The 21751-nt window shown below is 38.5% G+C and overlaps 1 protein-coding gene across 1 annotated transcript in view; it reads right to left on the bottom strand.

Annotated features, from left to right (window-relative positions):
* RPGRIP1 (RPGR interacting protein 1) overlaps positions 1 to 21751 on the bottom strand; it is an 83276-nt gene that overhangs the window by 27935 nt on the left and 33590 nt on the right. The window contains 11 exon segments of the mRNA XM_030844177.2: positions 9673 to 9811; positions 10337 to 10537; positions 10841 to 11025; positions 12311 to 12653; positions 13107 to 13258; positions 13420 to 13872; positions 15928 to 16045; positions 16507 to 16650; positions 17119 to 17279; positions 19113 to 19255; positions 21302 to 21375. Coding sequence (XP_030700037.2) covers positions 9673 to 9811; positions 10337 to 10537; positions 10841 to 11025; positions 12311 to 12653; positions 13107 to 13258; positions 13420 to 13872; positions 15928 to 16045; positions 16507 to 16650; positions 17119 to 17279; positions 19113 to 19255; positions 21302 to 21375 — 2113 coding nt within the window.

Here is a 21751-nt window from a genome sequence, read left to right as displayed (position 1 = left end):
ACAGCAGATAGAAAGACAAATAAAAACCAAATGAAAGCAACATATGAGATATATGGGATTATTCAAAGCATACCAAACTACACATAACAGGGGTTCCAGAGGAGAAGAGAGAGAGAAGGGGATCAAAAATGTATTTGAAGAAATTCTGGCTGAAAACTTCCCAAACCTAAAGAAGGAAACAGATATCCAGGTACGGGAAGCACAGAGGTTCCCAAACAAGATGAACCCAAACAGATCCAGACCAAGACATACTATAATTAAAATGGCAAAAATTAAAAATAAAGAAAGGATTCTAAAGCCAGCAAGAGAAAAACAAAGAGTCAGTTACAAGGGAACCCCCATTAAGGATATCAGCTGATTTCTCTGCAGAAACTGTGGGCCAGAAGGAAGTGGTATGATACATTCATAATTCTGAAAGGCAAAAACTTGCAACTTAGATACTCTACCCTGCAAGATTATCATTTAGAACAGAAGGAGGAAGAAAGAATTTCTCAGACAAGAAAAAACTAAAGAATAGAGCAATACTAGACCTACCCTAAAGAAATATTTAAGGGTCTTCTCTAAATAGAAAAGAAGAAAGAATCTATAGGAAAGGGAAAATCACAATAGAAAAGGCAAATATATAAAAGGATTGAAGATCACTTAAGTAAGCCAGTACATAGACTAAAAACAATCAAAAAATTTTTGTAAAAGTGATTGTAACTCTAAATAACAGCAAAAGGATAAACATGAAGATGTAAAATAGGGCATCAGAATCACAAAATGTGGGAGAGGGGAGTATAAAAATGTAGATCTTTCAGAATGTATTTGGACTTCTTTGACTATCAGTTTAAAACAAATAGATGTAGTTACGGGTCAACATACTAGAAAACCAGGGTGACCACAAACCTAAAACATACAATAGATTCACACAAAAATAAAAAGAAAAGAACTCAAGCATAATACAAAAGAAAACCATCAAACTACAAAATAAAAAACAAAAATAAGAAGAAATAAATAAAGAACTGCAAAATCCACTGGAAAGCAAGGTTTTAAATAGCAATAAATACATATCTATCAGTAATTACTATAAATATCAATGGACTACATGCTCCAATCAAAAGACATACAGTGGCAGACTGGATAAGAAAAACAAGAACCTACAATATGCTGTCTACAAGAGATTTACTTCAGGGTGAAACACACATAGGCTGAAATTGAGCAGATGATAAAAGGTATTTCATGCAAATAAAAATAACAAGACAGGGGTTAGCAATACTTACTTCAGACAAGAGACTTTGAAACAAGGTCCATAAAGAAAAACATAGAGGGACATTATAATAATAATAAAGGGATAAATACAAGAAGAGGATATGACACTCATTATCATATATGCACCCAATATAGGAGCATCTAAATATATAAAACAGATACTAACAGAGATAAACGAAGAAATGAGTACAATAATAGTAGGAGAGTTAACACCTCACTGACATCAACGGACAGACCACCCAGACAGAAAATCAAGAAAGCAACAGAAGTTCTACACGACACAACAGACCAGTTGATTTAACTGATATCTACAGGACACTACATCTAAAAGAAAAAAACCCAGAATACATATTCTATTCAAGTGTGCATTAAACATTCTCTAGGATAGACCACATACTAGGTCACAAAACAGGCCTCAACAAATTTAAGAAGGTAGAAATTATTTCAAGCATCTTTTCTGACCACAAGGGTATGAAACTAGAAATCAACCACAGAAAGAAAAACAGGAAAAGAGTAAATACATGGAGACTAAACAACATGCTACTAAAAAACCAGTGGGTCAACAATGAAATCAAAGAGGAAAACAGAAAACATCAAGACTATGAAAACACAACCTTACAAAATCTACAGGAGGCAGTAAAAACAGTTCTAAGAGGGAAGTTTATAGTGATACAGACCTTCCTCAAGGACAAGAAACATTTCAAATAAACAACCTAACCTACCACCTAAAAGAATTAGAATAAAAAGAAAAAACAAAAGCCAAAGTCAGTAGAGGGAAGGAAATAATAAAGATCAGAGAGAAAACAAGTAAAATAGAAATTTAAAAACCAATAGAAAAACATCAGTAAAACCAAGAACTGTTTTTTTTAAAGATAGATAAAATCAAGAAACCTCTAGCCAGCCTCACCAAGAAGAAAAAGGAGAGGACCCAAATAAACAAAATGAGAAATGAATAAGGAGAAATAACAACTGATACTGCAGAAATACAAAAAATCATAAGAGATGACTATGAACAGTTATATGCCAACAAACTGGACACCTAGAAGAAAAGGACAAGTTTCTAGAAACATACAGCCTGACAAAACTGAGTCAAGAACAAACAGATAACTTGAACAGACTGAACAGTAGAAGTGAAATAGAATCTGTAATAATAATTTTTAAAACTCCCTGCAAACGAAAGTCCAGGACTGGATGGCATCACTGGGGAATTCTACCAAACATAAAAAGAACTTACACCTATCCTTCTCAAACTATCCAAATAATTGAAGAGGAGGGAACACTCCCAACTTCTTTCTAAGAAGTCACCATCATCCTGATGCCAAAACCAGACAAAGATGCTACAAAAAAGGAAAATTACAGGCCAATATCTTTGATGAATATAGATGCAAAAATCAACAAAATACTAGCAAACAGAATCCAACAACACATTAAAAGGATCATACATCATGATCAAGTTGGATTCATCCTAGGGCCACAAGGACGGGTCAAAATACACAAATCAACCAATGTGATACACCACATTAACAAAAATAAAGACAAAAACCACATGATTATCTCGATAGGTGAAGAAAAAGCATTTGATAAAATTCAATATTCATTCATGGTAAAAACTCTCACCAAAGTGGATATGGAGGGACCATATCTCAACATAATAAAAGCCATTTATGACAAACCCATAGCCAACATAATATTCAACAGTGAAAAGCTGAAAGCCTTCCTGCTAAGTTCAGGAACAAGACAGGGATGCCCACTCTCACCACTTCTATTCAACATAGTAATAGAAATCCTAGCCACAGCAATTAGACAAGAAAAAGAAATAAAAGGTATCCAATTTAGAAGGGACGAGTTAAAACTGTCACTATTTGCAGATGACATAATACTCTATACAGAGAACCCTAAGGTCTCCACACAAAAACTATTAGAGCTAATAAATGAATTCAGCAAGGTAGCAGGATATAAGATTAATATACAGAAATCTGTAGCATTTCTTTACACTAACAATGAGATATCAGAAAGAGAAAGTAAAAAAAAAAATCCTGTTTAAAAAATAAAATACCTAGGAATAAACTTAACCAAGGAGGTTAAATATCTATATGCTGAAAACTATAAAACACTAGTAAAGGATACTGAAGATGATTCAAGAAATGGAAAGATATTCCACGATCTTGGATTGGAAGAATTAATATTGTTGAAATGGCCATACTACCCAAAGCAATCTACAGATTTAATGTAATCCTTACCAATATACCCATGACATTTTTGACAGAACTAGAACAAATAATCCTAAAATTTATATAAAACCTCAAAATACTGAGAATTGCCAAAGCAATCCTCTGGAAAAAGAACAAAGCTGGAGGCAGAACCCTTCCACACTTCAGACAATACTACAAAACTACAGTAATCAAAACAGTGTGGTACTGGCACAGAAACAGACATATAGACCAATGGAACATAATAGAGAGCTCAAAAATAAACCCACACAACTACAGTCAATTAATCTATGACAAAGGAGGCAAGAATATACAATGGAGAAAAGACAGTCTCTTCAACAAGTGGTGTTGGGAAAGCTGGACAGCTACACATATATCAATGAAATTAGAACACTCCCTCATATCATACACAAAAATAAACTCAAAATGGTTTAAAGACCTACATTTAAGACATGACACTATAAAACTCCTAGAAGAGAACTTAGGTAAAACATCCTCTGACATAAATCAAAGCAATACTTTTTTTAGATCAGTCTCCCAAGGCAAAAGAAATATAAGCAAAAAGATACAAATGAGATCTAATCAAACTTAAAAGATTTTGCATAGCAAAGGAAACAATCAGCAAAATGAAAAGACAACCTACTGAATGGGAGAAAATATTTACAAAATGATGTGATGGATAAGGAATTAATATCCAAAATACAGAAACAGCTCATAGAATTCAATATCAAAAAACCAAACAACACAATCAAAAAATGGGCAGAAGGGACTTCCCTGGTGGTCCAGTGGGTGAGACTCTGTGCTCCCAATGCAAGCGGAACCCAGTCAATCCCTGGTTCCCCGACCAGGGTTAGACTGGGTTTGATCCCTGGTCAGTGAACTAGATCCCGCATGTATGCCTCAACTAAGAGTCTGCATGCCACACTAAGAAGTCCGCATGCCACAACTAGAGATCCTGCGTGCCGCAACTAAGACCCAGCGCAGCCAAAATAAATAAATAAACTTTTTTTTTTAATGGGCAAAAGACCTAAGTAGACATTTCTCCAAAGAAGACATACAGATGGCCAACAGGCACATGAAAAGATGCTCAACATCACTAATTATTAGAGAAATGCCAATCAAAACCACACTGAGGTATCACCTCACAGTGGTCAGAATGGCTATCATTAAAAATTCTACTAATAATAAATGCTGGAGAGGGTGTGGTGAAAGTGGAACCCTCCTACACTATTAGTGGGAATGTAAATTGGTAAAACCACTGTGGAGAACAGTATGAAGTTCCTTAAGAAACTAAAAATAGAGCTACTATATGATGCAGCAATCTCACTCCTGGGCATATATCCTGAAAAGATGTAAACTCTAATTTTAAAAGACATGCACCCCAATGTTCATAGCAGCACTATTTCCAATAGCCAAGACATGGAAACAACCCAAGTACCCGTCAACTGATGAATGGATAAAGAAAATGTGTCATTTATACACACACACAATGGAATATTGCTCAGCCACAGAAAGAAATGAAATATTGCCATTTGCAGCAACATGGATGGACCTAGAGAATATCATATTAAGTGAAATAAGTCTGACAGAGAAAGACAAATAATATATGATATCACTTATATGTGGAATCTAAAAAATAATACAAGTGAATCTATATACAAAAGAGAAACAACTCACAGACATAGAAAACAAAGTTAAGTTTACCAAAGATAAAAGGCAATAGGGGAGGGAAATTAGGAGTATGGGATTAACAGATACAAACTATATACTATACATCAAATAGATAAGCAACAAGGATTTACTATATAGCACAGGGAACTATATACAATATCTTGTAATAACCTGTAACAGAAAATAATCTGAAAAAGTATATATGTAAGTGACTCACTTTGCTATACACCTGAAACTAACACAGTATTGTAAACCAACTATACTTCAATTTTAAAAAACATGAGATATCACCTCACGCCTGTCAGAAGGGTTATCATCAAAAAGAACACAAATCATAAATGTTGGCGAGGATGTGGAGAAATGGGAACCCTCGCACATTGTCAGTGGGAATGTAAACTGGTGCAGCCAATGTGGAAAACAGTATGGAGGTTTCTTAAAAGACTAAAAATAGGACTACCATATGACTCAACTATTCCACTCCTGCATATATATCCAAAAAAAACCCACCATAAAACACTAATTCTAAAGATACACGCACCCCAATATTCATAGCAGCATTATTTACAACTGCCAAGATATGGAAGAAAGTGTCCATCAACAGATGAATGGATAAAGAAGATATATATACAATGGAATATGACTCAGCCATAAAAAAGAATGAAATTTTGCCATTTGTAACAACATGGGTGGACTTGGAGGGTATTATGCTAAGTTAAATAAGTTAGAAAAAGACATACTATATGATATCACATATGTGGAATCTAAAAAATAAAACAAACTAGTGAATATAACAGAAAAGAAACAGACTTGCAGATATATAGAACAAGCTAGTGGTTACCAGTTGGGAGTGGAAAGTGGGGAGGGGCAAGGTAGAGGTAGAGGATTCAGAGGTACCAACTACTATGTATAAAATAAATAAGCTACAAGAATATATTTTACATCACAGGGAACACAGTCATATTTTATAATAACTAAATTGAGTATAACCTTTTACTATTGTGAGTCACTATGTTGTAAACCTATAAAAATTGCCCCGATCTGGACACTCAAATTAAAGATAGATGGATCTGATGTTCAAATCCAGAATCTGCCGAAACAAAACGAAGAAAGCAACCCACAACTGACTATTGAGAGTGACAGTTGAGGTCCCAGAAAAAACAGACCTCTTTTTCATGACTTCATTTTTTGAATGAAGATATGAATTATATATATATCACTTTAAATATTGCCTCTGTCCCCTTTTTTGTCTTCTCCTACATTTTATTGAATATAGGACCACCTCATTTTATCCTTTATATCTCTTTTCTCTTTTCTGTAGGGTCATTCATTCTACAAAAAAGTAATAGGTCTTCAAGGTTTTGGTGAACTTCATATGAGCTCTCTCAGTGATGTTAGTTACTGGGTCAGATGTTAGCCTTGGTTGTGCTTCTGTCTTACATAAAACATGTACATGTACAAGTCACTTAACCTTGTTATGGATGGAATGTCTGTATCTTAAGTATTTGAAAAGAATTAAAGGTAAAAGCTTTCATTAAAAAAAGAAAAAAACAACCAGAAATTCATTCTCTCACAGGTCTGGAAGCTAGGCATCCACAATCAAATCCGTGCTCACTCCAAAGGCTCCAGAAGACAATCTGTCTTTTTTCTTTTTCCTTGTCTTTTCCAGCTTCTGGGAGCTTCAGGCATTCCTCGGCTTGTGGCCACATCACTCCAATCTCTGACTATATGGTCATGTTGCTTCCTCCTCATCTGCCTGTGTCTCTAATAAGAACACTTTCATTGGATTTAGAGTCTACTCAGATAATCCAAGATAATCGCATCTCAAGATCTTTAATTACACCTGCAAAGGCTTTTTTCAAATAAGTAACATTTACAGGTTCTTAGGTTTAGGATATGAACATATCTTTTTGGAGGTCACCAATGAAACCATTAGATTATTTATTTAAATTATGAATATATTTTAAACCCACAAGCTAATATTTTTGCTTTACACAGTCATTTAAAATTAACCTATATTCTTTGCTTTTCATTCCTAGTTGCACCTTTGTCTTTCCTTCTGGGATAATTTTCCTTCAGCCTAAAGAAAAAACTGTAAGTTTTCTTTAAAATGTAGCTTTGGAGCAAACTCTCCATTTTGATTTGTCTTTAAATGTCTATTGTGTTTTAATTCTGAAGGATCTTTTTGTTGTGTAGAGAATTCTTGATTGGTACTTAGTTATTTTCTTTTAGCACACTGAAATTATCTTGCCACTGGTTTCTGACTACCGTTGTCACTCTTGGTATGTCATTGTCCATCTTACTGATGCACCCATGACTGTCTTTCTTTTAAATGGATACTTTTGGTATTTTCACTTTGATTTTATTTTCTGCAATTTTACTCTGATATATCTAGATTTTGATTCATTTTTACTTATCTTGCTTGAGTTTCATTTCATTGAATATTAATACCTTTTATTTAGTTCTGGAAAACTCTAAGTCATTATCACCTTCAATATTGCCTGAGTCCCCCTTCTTTATCTTCTACTAGATTTAATTAAGTGTAGCTTAGACCGCCTCATTTGCTCTCTTTTCTCCTCTTTAGCATTTTCCATCTTGCCATCTCTCTGTGCTTTATTCTGGATATTTTCCATTTTTCTCATTTTAGTTGTGTCTAATCTGCTTTTAACCCATCTATTTCCCTCATAAATTTCTGTATTTAGCAGTTCTATCATTTCTATTGATTCATTTTCAAGTTTGCAATGTATTTTGCAAACATTTTGTAATTGATTCAGGCAAAAAAAATCCACACATAAACATAAATGGATGCCAAAATTATTAGGTGAAATCTGAGGAAGAATAAGATATTTATATGGACTCAAAATATTTTCTCATAGATTACTTAACAACTACAAAGGGAAAAATGATAACTTTTTGATAGAAAATGTGGCAGATGCTTTCTTAGCCAAGTGATCAAAGTTAACATCACCAATAATGGCACAAACTGACATCACGTACCTCCTAATGTGAAAAAGGATACAGTATCACTTCTGTGGTATTCCTGTAAAAAATTCATAACCTGAATCTAACAACAAACAAACATCAAACAAATCCAAACTGAGGCACTCTCTACAGAACAGCTCATCTATACTCTTCAAAAATGTCAATATCATGAAAAACAAAGAAAAGGGACTGTTCCAGATTAAAGGAAACTAAGGGGACATGACTGAATGCAATGTATGATCCCAGATTAGATAAAGGGGGTGAGGCAAGCCTGCTATAATGAACATTACTGAGACAATTGACAAAATCTGAAAAATGGACTGGACATTGGGTAATAACCTATCCATGTTACGTTTGCAAACTTGATAGTTGTACTGTCGTTATATAATATCGTTTTCCTAACTGAAATATACAGCTGTAAGGGGGAATGATATTTGCAAATTATTCTCAACTGCTTCAGGAAAAAAATGATAAATCAAAACGTGGAAAAATATTAAAAGTTGATGAATTTGAATGAAGGTTTTATGTGAAATTTTTTGTCTTATTCGTGTAGCTCTTATATAATTTTGAAATTATTTTAAAACAAAATGTTTTTAAAAACGTATAGTATCAATTTTCAAAGCCCCAGTTCCTTGCTAAAATTTTAAAGTTCAGCTTTCATCTTCATGAAGGTAGTAAACACAGTTGTTAATGCAGGTTGTGGCTGATAACTCCAATGTCTGGAGTCCTAGTGGGCTTCAGGTCAGCTCTTGTCTCTCTAACCTGAAAGTGCTCAAAGCACAGTTCTGCCTCTCAGAGGATAAGAGGCTCAGAACAGTGCTGCCATCAGGGTGCCAGACCAGAGAGGGAAATTCTGCTCTGGGCAGACACCTGCCTATGCTGGGCAGAAACGAGATTCAGACTGTATTCCCATTTCTCCACCCCAAAAGACCACCGAAAGCATGGTTCTGTCTCTCCACTGCTTCCTCCAGACCAGCAATGTCCCCAGGCTGAAGTAATTCCAGCTGACCTCTCTGAGCTCCAATCATCTCTCCGATCTCGGCTAGGTGATTCCTCCCTCCCTAATTATTGGCACTTTAACGCTTTTAAGAAATATATTAACTTTAGCTTTTCAGTTGTTATCAATGGGAAAGTTGCTCTGAATTACCTAGTTTGCCATTATTATAACCTGAAATCATAACCTTCTTTTCATTGTAACCCAAAAGCTTTGCCTTATTTTAAAAGAAATTTGGATTCAAATCACAAATGAGCCAATCACCCTCTTCCCCTTATTTCTTTGTAACCGTAAGTCACGAGACCCTGAAGTGAATTAACATTTTATGCTTGCTAGCTAAAGTGGCTAGCTAGCTAGCTTTAAATACATAGACAGCTACTTTCTTTCAGAATTACAGCTTGGTTGGCCTAACCAGCACACTTGTAACATCAAACCGAGCCTAGGATCTCCAGTACTAATTTTTCATGAAAAGTTTAGCAATGAAAGATGAAAGAAGAAAGTAAATAACCAGCTTGATAAAATAATCCAGTGATTACATAGGAAAATCAGGTTTTAAAAAGACAATACCATTCACAGGATGTAGGGCTTCCTTTAGTATCCGTGCTGAATGGGATGATGTCATTTCCTCTTCCTTTTGCTGATTTTTTAAACCATCATCTGTGGAGATCTTAAGCCCTGAGAATTTCCATTCAGTGTAGTTCACCTGCTTCAGATTCAAATAACTATATAGTGTAATTATAATAATTTAATATAATTAATATTGCATAATATATAATTGATGTAATTGATAAAATATAAATAATAATGAATTATATATAATTATAGTCATATAATATATATTTATAATCTCATATATATGTGTGTATATGTATTTTAGGCTACATAGTAACTTTAATCCAGTTTCCTATGAAGAAAAGGCAGTATCAAGTACATAGTATGTGTTCAATAAATACCTGTTCTTTATTTTGATTACAGTTGAAGTAGCCTGGTTAGGACTGTTGTCCTAAAGTTCTAAGCATAAATTATAGAGTCCACAGTCTGTTGAATTAAATTACATTGAAATGAACAGTCCAGAGGTTTATTAACCTATTTACGTTTGTGGAAACACATGCTCGCCACAAAAAGCCATGAATATTGCTTGCGTGCCTACTTCTGCTTCTACCTCTGAGAATAATATATTTTGGGACACTACAACCCATATTTTAGTTCTTCAGGGTTTCTAAGGCCTTACCTGTAGTGTATTTCCACTTAAGATGTTAGGACTAAGATACTCCATTCTGTTCTTTCCTTGAATGCCTGTTCTTTTGCCTTGTTTTCTTGAGTAACCTGGAACCTGGTGTTCCCCTTCCTTTCTTTCTCCCACCTGAGGAGGTTTTTGCTTAGCTTGATACTGGCCAGCTTCAATGGGAATCTCAATAGATACCATCTGGTCCTAAAGAGAAGGATCAGAGCCTTACAAGGTGATAGTTTAACAGCCTTGATACTCAAGAAAGGGATTTATGAGCTAGCATCAGACTTCATTTATCTCCTGCCGTAAAGCTGAGAGATGCCGTCTCTTCCCTCCCCACAATAAAACCAAGGATTTTGCTCCATCCATAGCCTCATGGCATTATGAATGATGCAGATTAAATTTGCAGAACACATGACATTCACAGAAGGAATTTCTTTTACCCCAATTTTAATACTGTCTTCCTCAAATCAAATTTGCTCCACAAGATTGGTGGAGATCTGCTACCTGGGGAGGAAAGGAAGCTTCTTCCTCTTCAATTGAGGTATTTAAACTGTCCTTGGTGTCCTTCTCCTCACTCGGAGCTTCTGGTTTCGGGAAACTCTCCGGGGGTAGATAGCAAGACTTCCAATCCAGCTGCACCTGAACAAATCCATTGGGTTTCCCCCCAGGGTCCGTGAGGTTAAAATCACCTGAGAGACACACAGACATTAGTAAGATCCAATCACATGAAATAGGCAAGTGAGCGTTTAATAGCACCTTATCTATTACCTCCCCAGTTTGAATTTCACCATATTTTGTTTGTAATTAATTCACATCCACCAAGTAATCATGATGACAATACATTCAGGAGTAACATAAAATATCAGTGAATATTTATATTCACTCACAATATTTACTTCCAATATTCACTTAGAATATTTATAGGGGAAAATGGGCATCTCCAGGTTCAGGAAGGGATAGTCAAAAGATATACAGAGAGGTATAGCTTGCTTGTCGTCAGTCACCCAGCCAATAAACAAGAGCACATTCTTATTACTATTACCAAATGGTGGCTATGCCTTAGGCATACTAAGAAAACCATTATCTACACCCAAGTGGTCCGCATTTTTAAAATAACAAAAGCAAAGAAAACTTAAGCAAAATGGCTTTTTCCAAATGCCAGACTTCTGATTTGTAACACTGATTAATTTAACAGACGGCTCACATTGCCTCTCTTTGGCAAAGGACGAGTTGTGAGCAGAAGTGTCAGCCTTTTTCTTTTTCTTTCTTTTTTTTTTTTTTTTAGCACTTGTGGTATTGGGAGGAGGGAGGCCTCACACACTTCCTGGAACATCCAAAAGCTTGTTAAACATGGTTGATACTGGCTACACCCATTCACACTTCCTAATGAGAGCACGGACATTGCTGCCTCACCCTCCCAGGACTGCAACCAGAGAGATGACCCTGCTTTGGTGTACCTTACAACTCTGGCTATGAACATATGATAAGGTAGTATGGAGTTCAGCTCCATATGGGGGGAAAAAAATCCAAGAAATTTGTCATATGTGGCATGGAAGACTAATTTGGGTCTAATGTTTAAAAGGAGCAAGAGAATTACGGGGGAATGTTAAGGACATAGCTTATAATCTGGTATCTAGTCATGTGCTAGGAAATAATAGGCCTTAAGTAAAGACAAATACTGGGAAGCACTATAGAGATGGAAAATGTTGGTTCAGACACAGAGGTATGGGCTTCAGATGGGTGGGTCTACCTCCTTGGGAATCTTGCTTCTGTTGCTGAAAAGAAGCCAATGTTTCTATATGATTAGTGAGGCTTATAAGTCTTCTACTCTCTCACTCTTGACAATATTCTCAAATCCTTTCAGCAGGTTTTAAGAGAAACTGTTCCAAGCAAGTAATAAAAGAAAAGTTGAATTAGGACAGGGAGACAACACTGGGCAGAGAGCATAAAGAGGTAATAACCTTGAACTCCTACCTTTAATGGATTTGTTTTGTGCAAGAGGAAGCAAGGGCACTTGGACGCGGCCAAGGTACGAGCCAGGCTCTGAGTCTTCATCATCAAAAACGTACACAGACAGGGCCTCCTGCCTCAGATACTGATCCAGGTCAGAAGTCACAAGCACTGGGAATCGAGCCTCGTCTCTGAAGTAGGGATTGTTACTGGCTGGAATGATGGCGGTGTCGTGGTCAGAAAAGGTAAAGAAGCGATACATGGCGTATGGACTGGGTTGGGCTCCCAGCCATCGACTCTGGAGGCCGCAGCATCGGATGACTTCCACCCGCAGCTCATTCTGATGCTTCCTGGTCTCCGATCTGGGCTGAAAAGATGTTGGTCTTGGACTGAGGAAAAGGGCAGGCTGAGAGAGTCGTGCAGGTGAAGCCCAGCACCCTTAATGAGGAAGAGCTATGACCTAAAGAACTGCTGAATCCTGACTGGGTCACAGAGAAGCCTAATCAATGACTTTCACCTGCCTGCAAATTGACTCTGGCAGATAATTATCTGAGGGAGATGCTGGCACTCAGGCCTCATCTTAGAGATTGGAACAGAGAAGCCATTTTGCTCACAGCAGGGAGAGGTAGCTAGCTCCAAGGGCATGATTTCATTTCAAGCTCAAGCTTGACCAAGGGAAGTATCTGGACTAGTTGTGGTGTGACAGTTTTTCTCTTTCATTCACATTCAACAAGTACTTATTGAGGGCAATACTAAGCTGTTCTCATGAGCTGCTTGGCTGAGTCTCCTTTGAGATGCATGGGCACATCCTTTTTCTCACCTCATCCTCCTGGGCCTCCCAGGCTCCAAGCACATTGGCTGACAGGTATGCCTGGGCTTTCTTTCGCTTATTGTATGCTTGTAGGCTGGATCTTATGGGGAAGTGCAGCCTCATCCAGTACTCTAGCACCCCAAAGACTTCTCCACCAGCTCCTGGGTAGCAGAAAGTATGAAAGGCATGGAGGATACAGATGGTGTGGCGAGGATCAAGAATAAAGGCAGAGGAATAAAATGGGAAACCACCAGAAGACAACTATACACTTTGGGAAATTCCACATTAGTCCCAGGAAATGTGGGAGGCTGACAGCACTTACCAGTAAGTGTGGCAGAGCCATGGACTCTCTCCACGGTTTCTAGAACCCTGCCAAAGCAAATCCAGCCAGCTGCAAGGGTGCGGTGCTCACTGGCTATAGCCTGGTGTAGATGAAGCTGGGCTGACGTCCCTTGAAGGTAGTGCAAGAAGAGGGAATCTGTCTCCACCACATACTGAGAAGTGAAGTCATAGAGGGGCTCCAGCCCCACAGCTAGTGGGGTGCAGTGGGTTTCAAAGTCATAGAAAGAATAGGTGCAGAAAGTGGTCGGTTGAGTGTCTCCAGCCTGAGCCAGGGCAGCAGGTGTCAGGAAGGCCTGGTGGATGTGCAGTTCGAAAAGATTCTCACTCTGATGCCGTGGAGAAATGTCCAGTTTATCCTCATCTCCATGGTCTGGCAGTGGTTTCAGACATAATGACAACTGTCGGGTGCCATAAGCCACATCTTTGAGTTGTTCTAGAGGGGAAAGAAAACTGCCTATCCATTAAAGGGTAGGGAATTCTTCCTTAGGGTAAAGGAAGGTGGACAGAAAGAGAATAAAAACCATGGTGAAGTCCAAGTTGTGACTATTTCAAGAAACGATGTGATTCAAAAAGAAAAGCAATAGAATGACAATCAGGTGCTTTGAATTCTGATGGCCAAATAATCCAATGCCTACTTTAGAGATGAGGCACAACATGAGTGATTGGAAAGTAAATGCTAAGCTCAGGAAAACACTGGAGGCACAGTTTCATCTAGAGATGACATCGTTTTGGATTACAGCAGGATCTTGTGAATTAATTGTTAATTCCATTACAGAAACACTAGAAACACAAAATGCAAGTATTTCCAAAAGTTTGGGATATTGGCCTTGGAGAAAATAGCAAGTTACAGTCATGGTGTCTATGACATTACACTGGGCCCCATTAAGATGATTCCTCTTTTCCAGTCAGATCAATCACAAGGATCTTCATTCTGTTAAGAATTTGGTTTCATTGTAAGAAGGCAAAAAAAAAAAAATCCACTTTAAGTCAAAGAGTAATGGAGTAAAAGTGGGGGAGGGCACTTACTGAAAAGAGGTTGAAAATATTGGCGATGAGATACAAAATAAAGATATGTAAGACAGTCCACCAAATCTGTGCATTACCTCCCATGTCCAACCAACCAGAAACTTTGATATATAGTCTGCTTCAAATCGGGGAGTATTTGAGTTGTCACAGTGTGTTGATGGTGAAGGTCCTATTCTAAGAGTTAAAGTAGTAGAAGAAAATACTTTGGGTACATCAGAATGTCTTCCTGCCCAAAATAAGTGGAATACAGAGACTGGTGAACAGTTTCTTAATTGATAAGATTAACATAAATAAAACATATTCAAAATTTTGCATTACGTGTCACAAGGTTAATAATCTTAGCATATAAAGAACTTCTACAAATTAACAATATACTATTAAGAAATAGTAAAGGGCAGGAACAGGCAAGTCTCAAAAGAAATAATTTAAATAACTGGTAAACATATGAAAAACTCTTCAGCCTTACCAGTAATGAAAGAACTACAAGTTAAAGCAAATAAATCTTCAGAGGTAGGTAATTGTATTTATCCTGCACTGTCCTGGGAGAAACACCCTGAAACTGAAAGACATGAGAATTTCAATCCAAAGGATTTCCTTTGTTATATTGCAGGGACCTTTTAACTGATGCACCCTGGCATGCATAAATCACGCTTCTGAATGACCCACCTCCCTTTACTCTAGTTCCAGGCTCACTAAGTATCCTTCTTATTGATTCTGCTTCCCCAAGAACGAGCTGCCATGAGCATATTCTCAAGGAAGCAATGAAAGAGCCCCTATCATAAAATAACAAATGAACATTCGGGTGTAAATATCAGTCTTTGGTGAATGTGGTTAGTACGGGTCAGGTCTCTCACCACTGGGTATAATAACAAAGCCAATTTTCTCAATATGTAAGGCTGAGACCAGATCCTGGTCGACAGTGACTGAATTAAGTACAGGAAGTATCACATTATAAAATTTGCATAAGTGTCCAGCCACCTGCCCTGTTATGTAGACATCCTCAGACTGCAACAAAGAATTCAGAGACTTTTAGAGAGAAATCACAGAAAAGGATGACAAGAGATGAGTGATGTAGCTCTATTATCTCCCAAAAACTGAAATATAGGTCTGGCTTGAGGAAACAATCTTGAGAGAGGGAGCGTGTTACCCACCCTGAGGGCCAACAGTGATACACTCTTATTTTCAAAATAGATTCAGCAATTGCTGGGCCCTGTTGATACTCTCCAGAGAAAAGACACTGACATGATGCAGGAGAAGAAACTGCTAACCATGTATTAAAACAACAAAGATGATAGGATAATCAAGAATGGGAGGGATAAGTCCTATACCGAGACATAGAGGGCGCCCTCTTGACAGGTGCAGAGGGGAGCACGGGCATTTAGCTCTGTGACAGATCCTAAGAGGAAGTGAACAAAGTACTAAGACTTGCCGGATACTGGAAGGCCATGGCTTCTTAAAATACCTTCCAGCTGATTGATACGCTTGTTCTTGAGGTCTAGGAGTTGATTCAACCTCTCCAGTTTTTCTTTGTGAACTTTATTTTCATTATCGGCTTTTGTCATCATTGCCTCCAGTTCCTCCTGAAACGAAATAATGTCTGAACTTTTCTATCTCAGTGGCCCAGAACCAAAGAGCCCAGATAAAAAGGTGGTACTTGCTGGGTAAAAGAGACTCCACTATCTCCTTGGCAGGGCAGATTCATCCACTAGAAAAAGGCTTAGGTTTCTCACAGACCCCTCCAGGACCAGTTGTGCTGTTAGTGCCATAGGGTAGTATTTTTCCTGGGACTGGCAAAATTTGAACCCAGAAGCTTCCCACTTGCCATTTTCATTAGCTGGCCCCTTCTGGCTTTTATTGCCAAGGTGCCATGGGCATGTGTGAGTCCTCGTTTTTCAAAGGACAGCACATCCTGTGTTTGCATACGTCAGCATATCACCTTGCATCAGCCCTGGAAACTCGGGTCTTGCTTCATTCCCCGTCTTGTAAGTAGTTCCCATGTGCCCATTTATTTATCCCCTTCCTGTACCATCTTTTCCTGCACCTGATAACACACGTTGATCTTGCGCTGCAGAATAAGCATGTCTCTGGTCTTTTCTAGTTCCAATATGGTTTCTGCATGCAATACTTGCAACTCACTTAACATCTGGGACAGTTTCTTTTCTTCTTGGTTTTTTGGTTCACAGGGCTACAGAGGAAAAAGCATTGGTAAAAGGGAGTATAAATATGATAGGTATAGTAATAACTATTCTCTACAGCAGCCGTTGATAATAGTAAAATACCAGCAGCAGAATCTACTCCAACATGTAGAAGAGGACCTGTGTTACTTTACAAGTGCTCTCTTCCCTAGTTCCTCATGTTCAACAGCAGCAGTGAGTAAGTTATACAATCTCCCATGGCTGTTTGCTCTTCAGCAGATCATTGCAAGTCCTCATCTGAAAAAAATTCTAAATTTTATGAGCTGTACAGTGTGGAAAAAGTCTGTGGAGCTCATGAAGCTATCTCTACTCTCAGCCTTCTCATATACTTCCAAATATTGTCCTCAATCAGGACAAAATATTATTCAGTTAGTTTTCTAGTCCCTTCATCTTTTCAAGGGATATTTGTCAGCAATCCCTCTTGTAGAGGGGACCTGTTTGATTAAAGATGCTCTTACCTCTATCTGAGTGGTCTCTTGGAATAGAGCTGGGTAAGTGGCTGGTTCAGATTGCCAGTCAGGAGATTGGGAAATTGTGTCTTTATTTCGGAGGTCCTCCACTTCCTGTTTATGCTTCTGAAGCAGGTTGGTGACTTCAAGCTTCAGATCCTTGTTTTGAGCTGGGGAAAAAATAATACAGAAAGCTGAAACTCTGTAGCTACCAACAACCATATTAAAGTTGGCCCAAGTGTGAATTAAATTTTCCCACTAATGTTTAATTCATTTTATACACTTGCCCTTAGAGAAGCAATTCTCTCTTATTTCTACAAAGGGGTTCTAGCTTATTGACCCTGAGTTGACATTTGGACTCCAAAAACAAACAAAAAAAACACCTGCAGAACTGTAGTATGGAAGGGAGAACTACCACCACCACAACAAAATCAGAGCCACTTGACCAACTGGGATAGTCCAAACTTTTTGACAGCACCATTTAATTCAGTATCTCCCCAACCATTCCCCAACTCCATCTGACTTCTATGCTGTTGGCTTTCTGTGACACCCACCTTGACTCTGACCCTGAGTTGGAGGAAGGGAGGTTGGGCATTTGGACATTTCCATGTGTGTTTCGGGGAAGGAAGGTGATCAGCATTTAGTGTGATCATTTCAGTATCATGCATTACAGAGGAGGTTAGATTAGATTACCCACAAGACTTCACTTGTACTTCATACATACTACAAGATCCTTAGCATGTGCTCCTAAGCTTTATCCTTTTATGGTTCCTGACTCTATTTTTCTTGATGTCATATTTCTTTTTCTCCACTTTTTTTATGTGAACATACTAGAATATGATGAAATGTAAGTTTGATAAGACTAAATATCAAGGTCCAGCCTAGCAAAAAGAAGGGAGACAAAAGTCTCTTTGACAGTATTTAAAAATCTTCAGAATAACTACTGTGATCCAAGAATTAAGACAGGGGGAAAGGGCTTCCCTGGTGGCGCAGTGGTTAAGAATCCACCTTCCGGGCTTCCCTGGTGGCGCAGTGGTTGAGAGTCCACCTGCCGATGCAGGGAACACGGGTTCGTGCCCCGGTCCGGGAAGATCCCACATGCCGCGGAGCGGCTAGGCCCGTGAGCCATGGCCGCTGAGCTTGCGTATCCGGAGCCTGTGCTCCGCAACGGGAGAGGCCACAACAGTGAGAGGCCCGCGTACCGCAAAAAAAAAAAAAAAAAAAAAGAATCCACCTTCCAATGCAGGGGACATGGGTTTGAGCCCTGGTCCAGGAAGATCCCACATGCCCTGGAGCAACTAAGCCCATGAGCCACAGCTACTGAGCCTGCGCTCTAGAGCCTGCCAGCCACAACTACTGAAGCCCGAGCACCCAGAGCCGGTGCTCCGCAATAAGAGAAGCCACTGCAATGAGAAGCCTGTGCACCGCAACCAAGAGTAGCTCCCACTCGCCACAACTAGCGAAAGCCTGTGCGCATCAACGAAGACCCAATGCAGCCAAAAATAAATAAATAAAATAAATAAATTTTAAAAAAAGATGGGGAAATAGTAGTGGTAACCAAGAGCAATAATTTGCTTCTCAATTTCAGGCATCAGATGCTAAAACAAAACAATTCCCAACCACCCTAAAATGACTGATGAGAATAAAAGGCAGAAAAATTCATTTTCAATAAATTGACTTTAAGTCAAATAAATTTTAAGTAAAATTTAAGTAAAATAAATTTACTTTCAATAAATTGACTGTTTAAAAACATTATAACTTAAGAATTGGCATTCTCTCACATGGAAAGTCAATATGTAGGGATAAGTATGTGTGAGGTAGGTGTCATGCTTTCTTGATTGTGAATCTGACCTGACTGCCAGTGTTCTTATTCTAGTTATCCAGGACCCACACAAAAACAGGATCAAGTGATGGGACTGGAAAAATGCTGGCCCAAGTTCCCTTCTCCCAAACCAGATGTAGAGGATGCCTCATCTGAGAGAACTCTTCAGGGCTTGACCTACCTTTCTCTCTTGACAGCTGAAGTAAGACTTTTCTCTTCTCCTCCACCTCAGCATCCAGGTGATCCTGCAGCTGAGAGACTTTCTGCTGTAGCTGTTCTCCTTGCTCATTGCTCCAGTGAGGCTGATTACTGCTATCCAGCATGCTGAAAATGGGAAGCAAGTAAGGAGGGAGGGGAGAGTTGTCAGATGGACACTCAAAGGTGGGTGATATGACGTCTTTATTACACAGTTTCAGCATCTCCTGGGCCTAGTTCATCATTCATTTCCCTACATGTTTTTTCTGCCCCTGCTTTCTCTGTAACTGTCATTTACCAACTGCCTTGGAACTTTTGGGTCCTATTGAGGAGTTGCTTAGTATCACTTCGGTTTAAGTCTCAAATAACCCCCTGGGCAAACAACGCAAGTCATATCTATTTCCCAAGGAACGTCTCCAGCATGATGGTTTTCTTTAGTTAGGGAATTGTGTACCAAGACATTCTCAGGCCTGCTAGATTAGAAATAAGTAACAGAATATTCTTCTTTTCCTTACTCCGTTCCTCTGTCTACTTTCACCAGTGGCTAGTTTAGAGAATACTTGCCTTTGAACTAGATTGTAAATTATTATACTGAAGGGCAGGAACTAAACTTTTCAATAACTGCAGCCTGCACACCACTATATCTAGCTGTCAGGGCAGACCCATCTTGAGTGTAAAAGACACATGACCAGTTCTTGATTATTTACACAAGTGAAGTGACATTGATAAGCAATTATTTCTGCTTATGTCTTTTTCCTAGTTATCACTTTAATAAATGTGGTCTAAAAACAACTTGTTAAGCTAGTACTAAGATTTCTTGGCACTTTCTGCCCATACATTACATGATGATCCAAGAAGATAATGTTATGAATAATGAAGGGAAGAGGCCAATAGTAATGTCTACCACAGGGAGTCTTCAAAGTGGGTAATCCCCACACTACCTTATTTCACTTTGTTGAAGAGCATCAGTTGTTCCCAGGATGCTCCCATGCAACCTCCCCAATCTACCCCCTGCTGCCTTTAACTTATAACAAGGCACATTTAATTTTTTTAAACTTACAGGTATTTTTAATTTCAAAACCACTACGTAAATATATGCTTGTGAAAAATTAATATGATATAGAAGTATATAGAATAAAAGTGCCTCTTTGCCCTATTTCAGTCCTTTCATCTCATTAAAAGTTTGTGGATGCACACACACATGACATAAATTAGGTCACAATGAACACATTCTTTGGCAATTTGATTTTTCTTTTAATAGTGTATCTTAGGCATATAGATCTATCTCATTTTTTACAGCTTTATACCGTTTCAACGTGGCGGTGCAACACGATTTATTTAGTCGATCCCTATCATAAGAAATCTGGATGGTTTCCTTTTTTTTTTTTTTTACTATTACTAATTAAATTAACAATGTATTAATTAACATTCTTATACACAGATCTCTTTGCACATACACAAGAGGATTTCTTTAGTTTTGATTCCAAAAAATGGGTTATCGGGGGCTTCCCTTGTGGCGCTGTGGTTGAGAGTCCGCCTGCCAGTGCAGGGGACACGGATTCGTGCCCCGGTCCGGGAAGATCCCACGTGTTGCGGAGCGGCTGGGCCCGTGAGCCATGGCTGCTGAGCCTGCGCGTCCAGAGCCTGTGCTCCGCGGCGGGAGAGGCCACGGCAGTGGGAGGCCCGCGTACCGCAAAAAAAAAAAAAAAAAAAAAAAGGGTTATCTGGCATAAAAGATATGCACGTTTAACATTTTTTTGATAGTGTCAAATTCCGTTCCAAAAATAGTCTGCCAATTTATATTCTCACTAACAGTACTGAGTACCAGTTTCCCGGTATCCTTATCGAGACTAGGTATTATTTTTATTTTTAAAATTCGGAAGGCACTTTTCAGTAATTGTCTTTTTTTTTTTTTTTTTTTTTTTTTTGCGGTACGCGGGCCTCTCACTGTTGTGGCCTCTCCCATTGTGGGGCACAGGCTCCGGACGCGCAGGCTCAGCTGCCATGGCTCACGGGCCCAGCCGCTCCGTGGCACGTGGTACCCTCCCAGGCCGGGGCACGAACCCGGGTCCCCTGCATCGGCAGGCGGACTCTCAACCACTGCGCCACCACGGAAGCCCCAGTAATTGTCTTTTATAACAAAAAAATGTTCTGGGATCCAAACTTGGTACTCACTTTTCTAAGAGTTTGTCATAATTGTCATTCAGCAATTTTCGTTCTTTTTCCAAATCTTCAACTCTCTCCTGAAACTAAGAATGATAGTAGAGTGCGTGAGATAAGATTTTAAAATCTATTACCTTGCACAGGGTCTCCCTTTTCTGTTGCAGGGTGGGACTTGGGTGGGAGATTTTCTATGTTCATCTCCTATGTCTATGAGGATCCATTCAACTATAAAGACTTGAACCAATTGAAGGTGTGATAGAAATTTTAATTGGAATTAATGAGGATTCTCTGAATTAAATTTTCATGGTGTCTGGGTTTCTACTGTTAGGGAAACAGCAGAACATTATAATAGAGAAAAGACTTTGGAGAACAGACATAAATATAAATCCCAGTTTTTCCCCTAATGGTATAATCTTGAGCAAGTTATTTAACCACTTGGAATCTCATTTTTCTTATTTGAAA

This window comes from Globicephala melas, chromosome 2, assembly GCF_963455315.2.
Source record: "Globicephala melas chromosome 2, mGloMel1.2, whole genome shotgun sequence".
In the NCBI taxonomy this organism is placed as follows: Eukaryota; Metazoa; Chordata; class Mammalia; order Artiodactyla; family Delphinidae; genus Globicephala; species Globicephala melas.
Note: the sequence above shows the minus strand (reverse complement) of the source record. Positions and strands in the feature narration are given on the sequence as shown.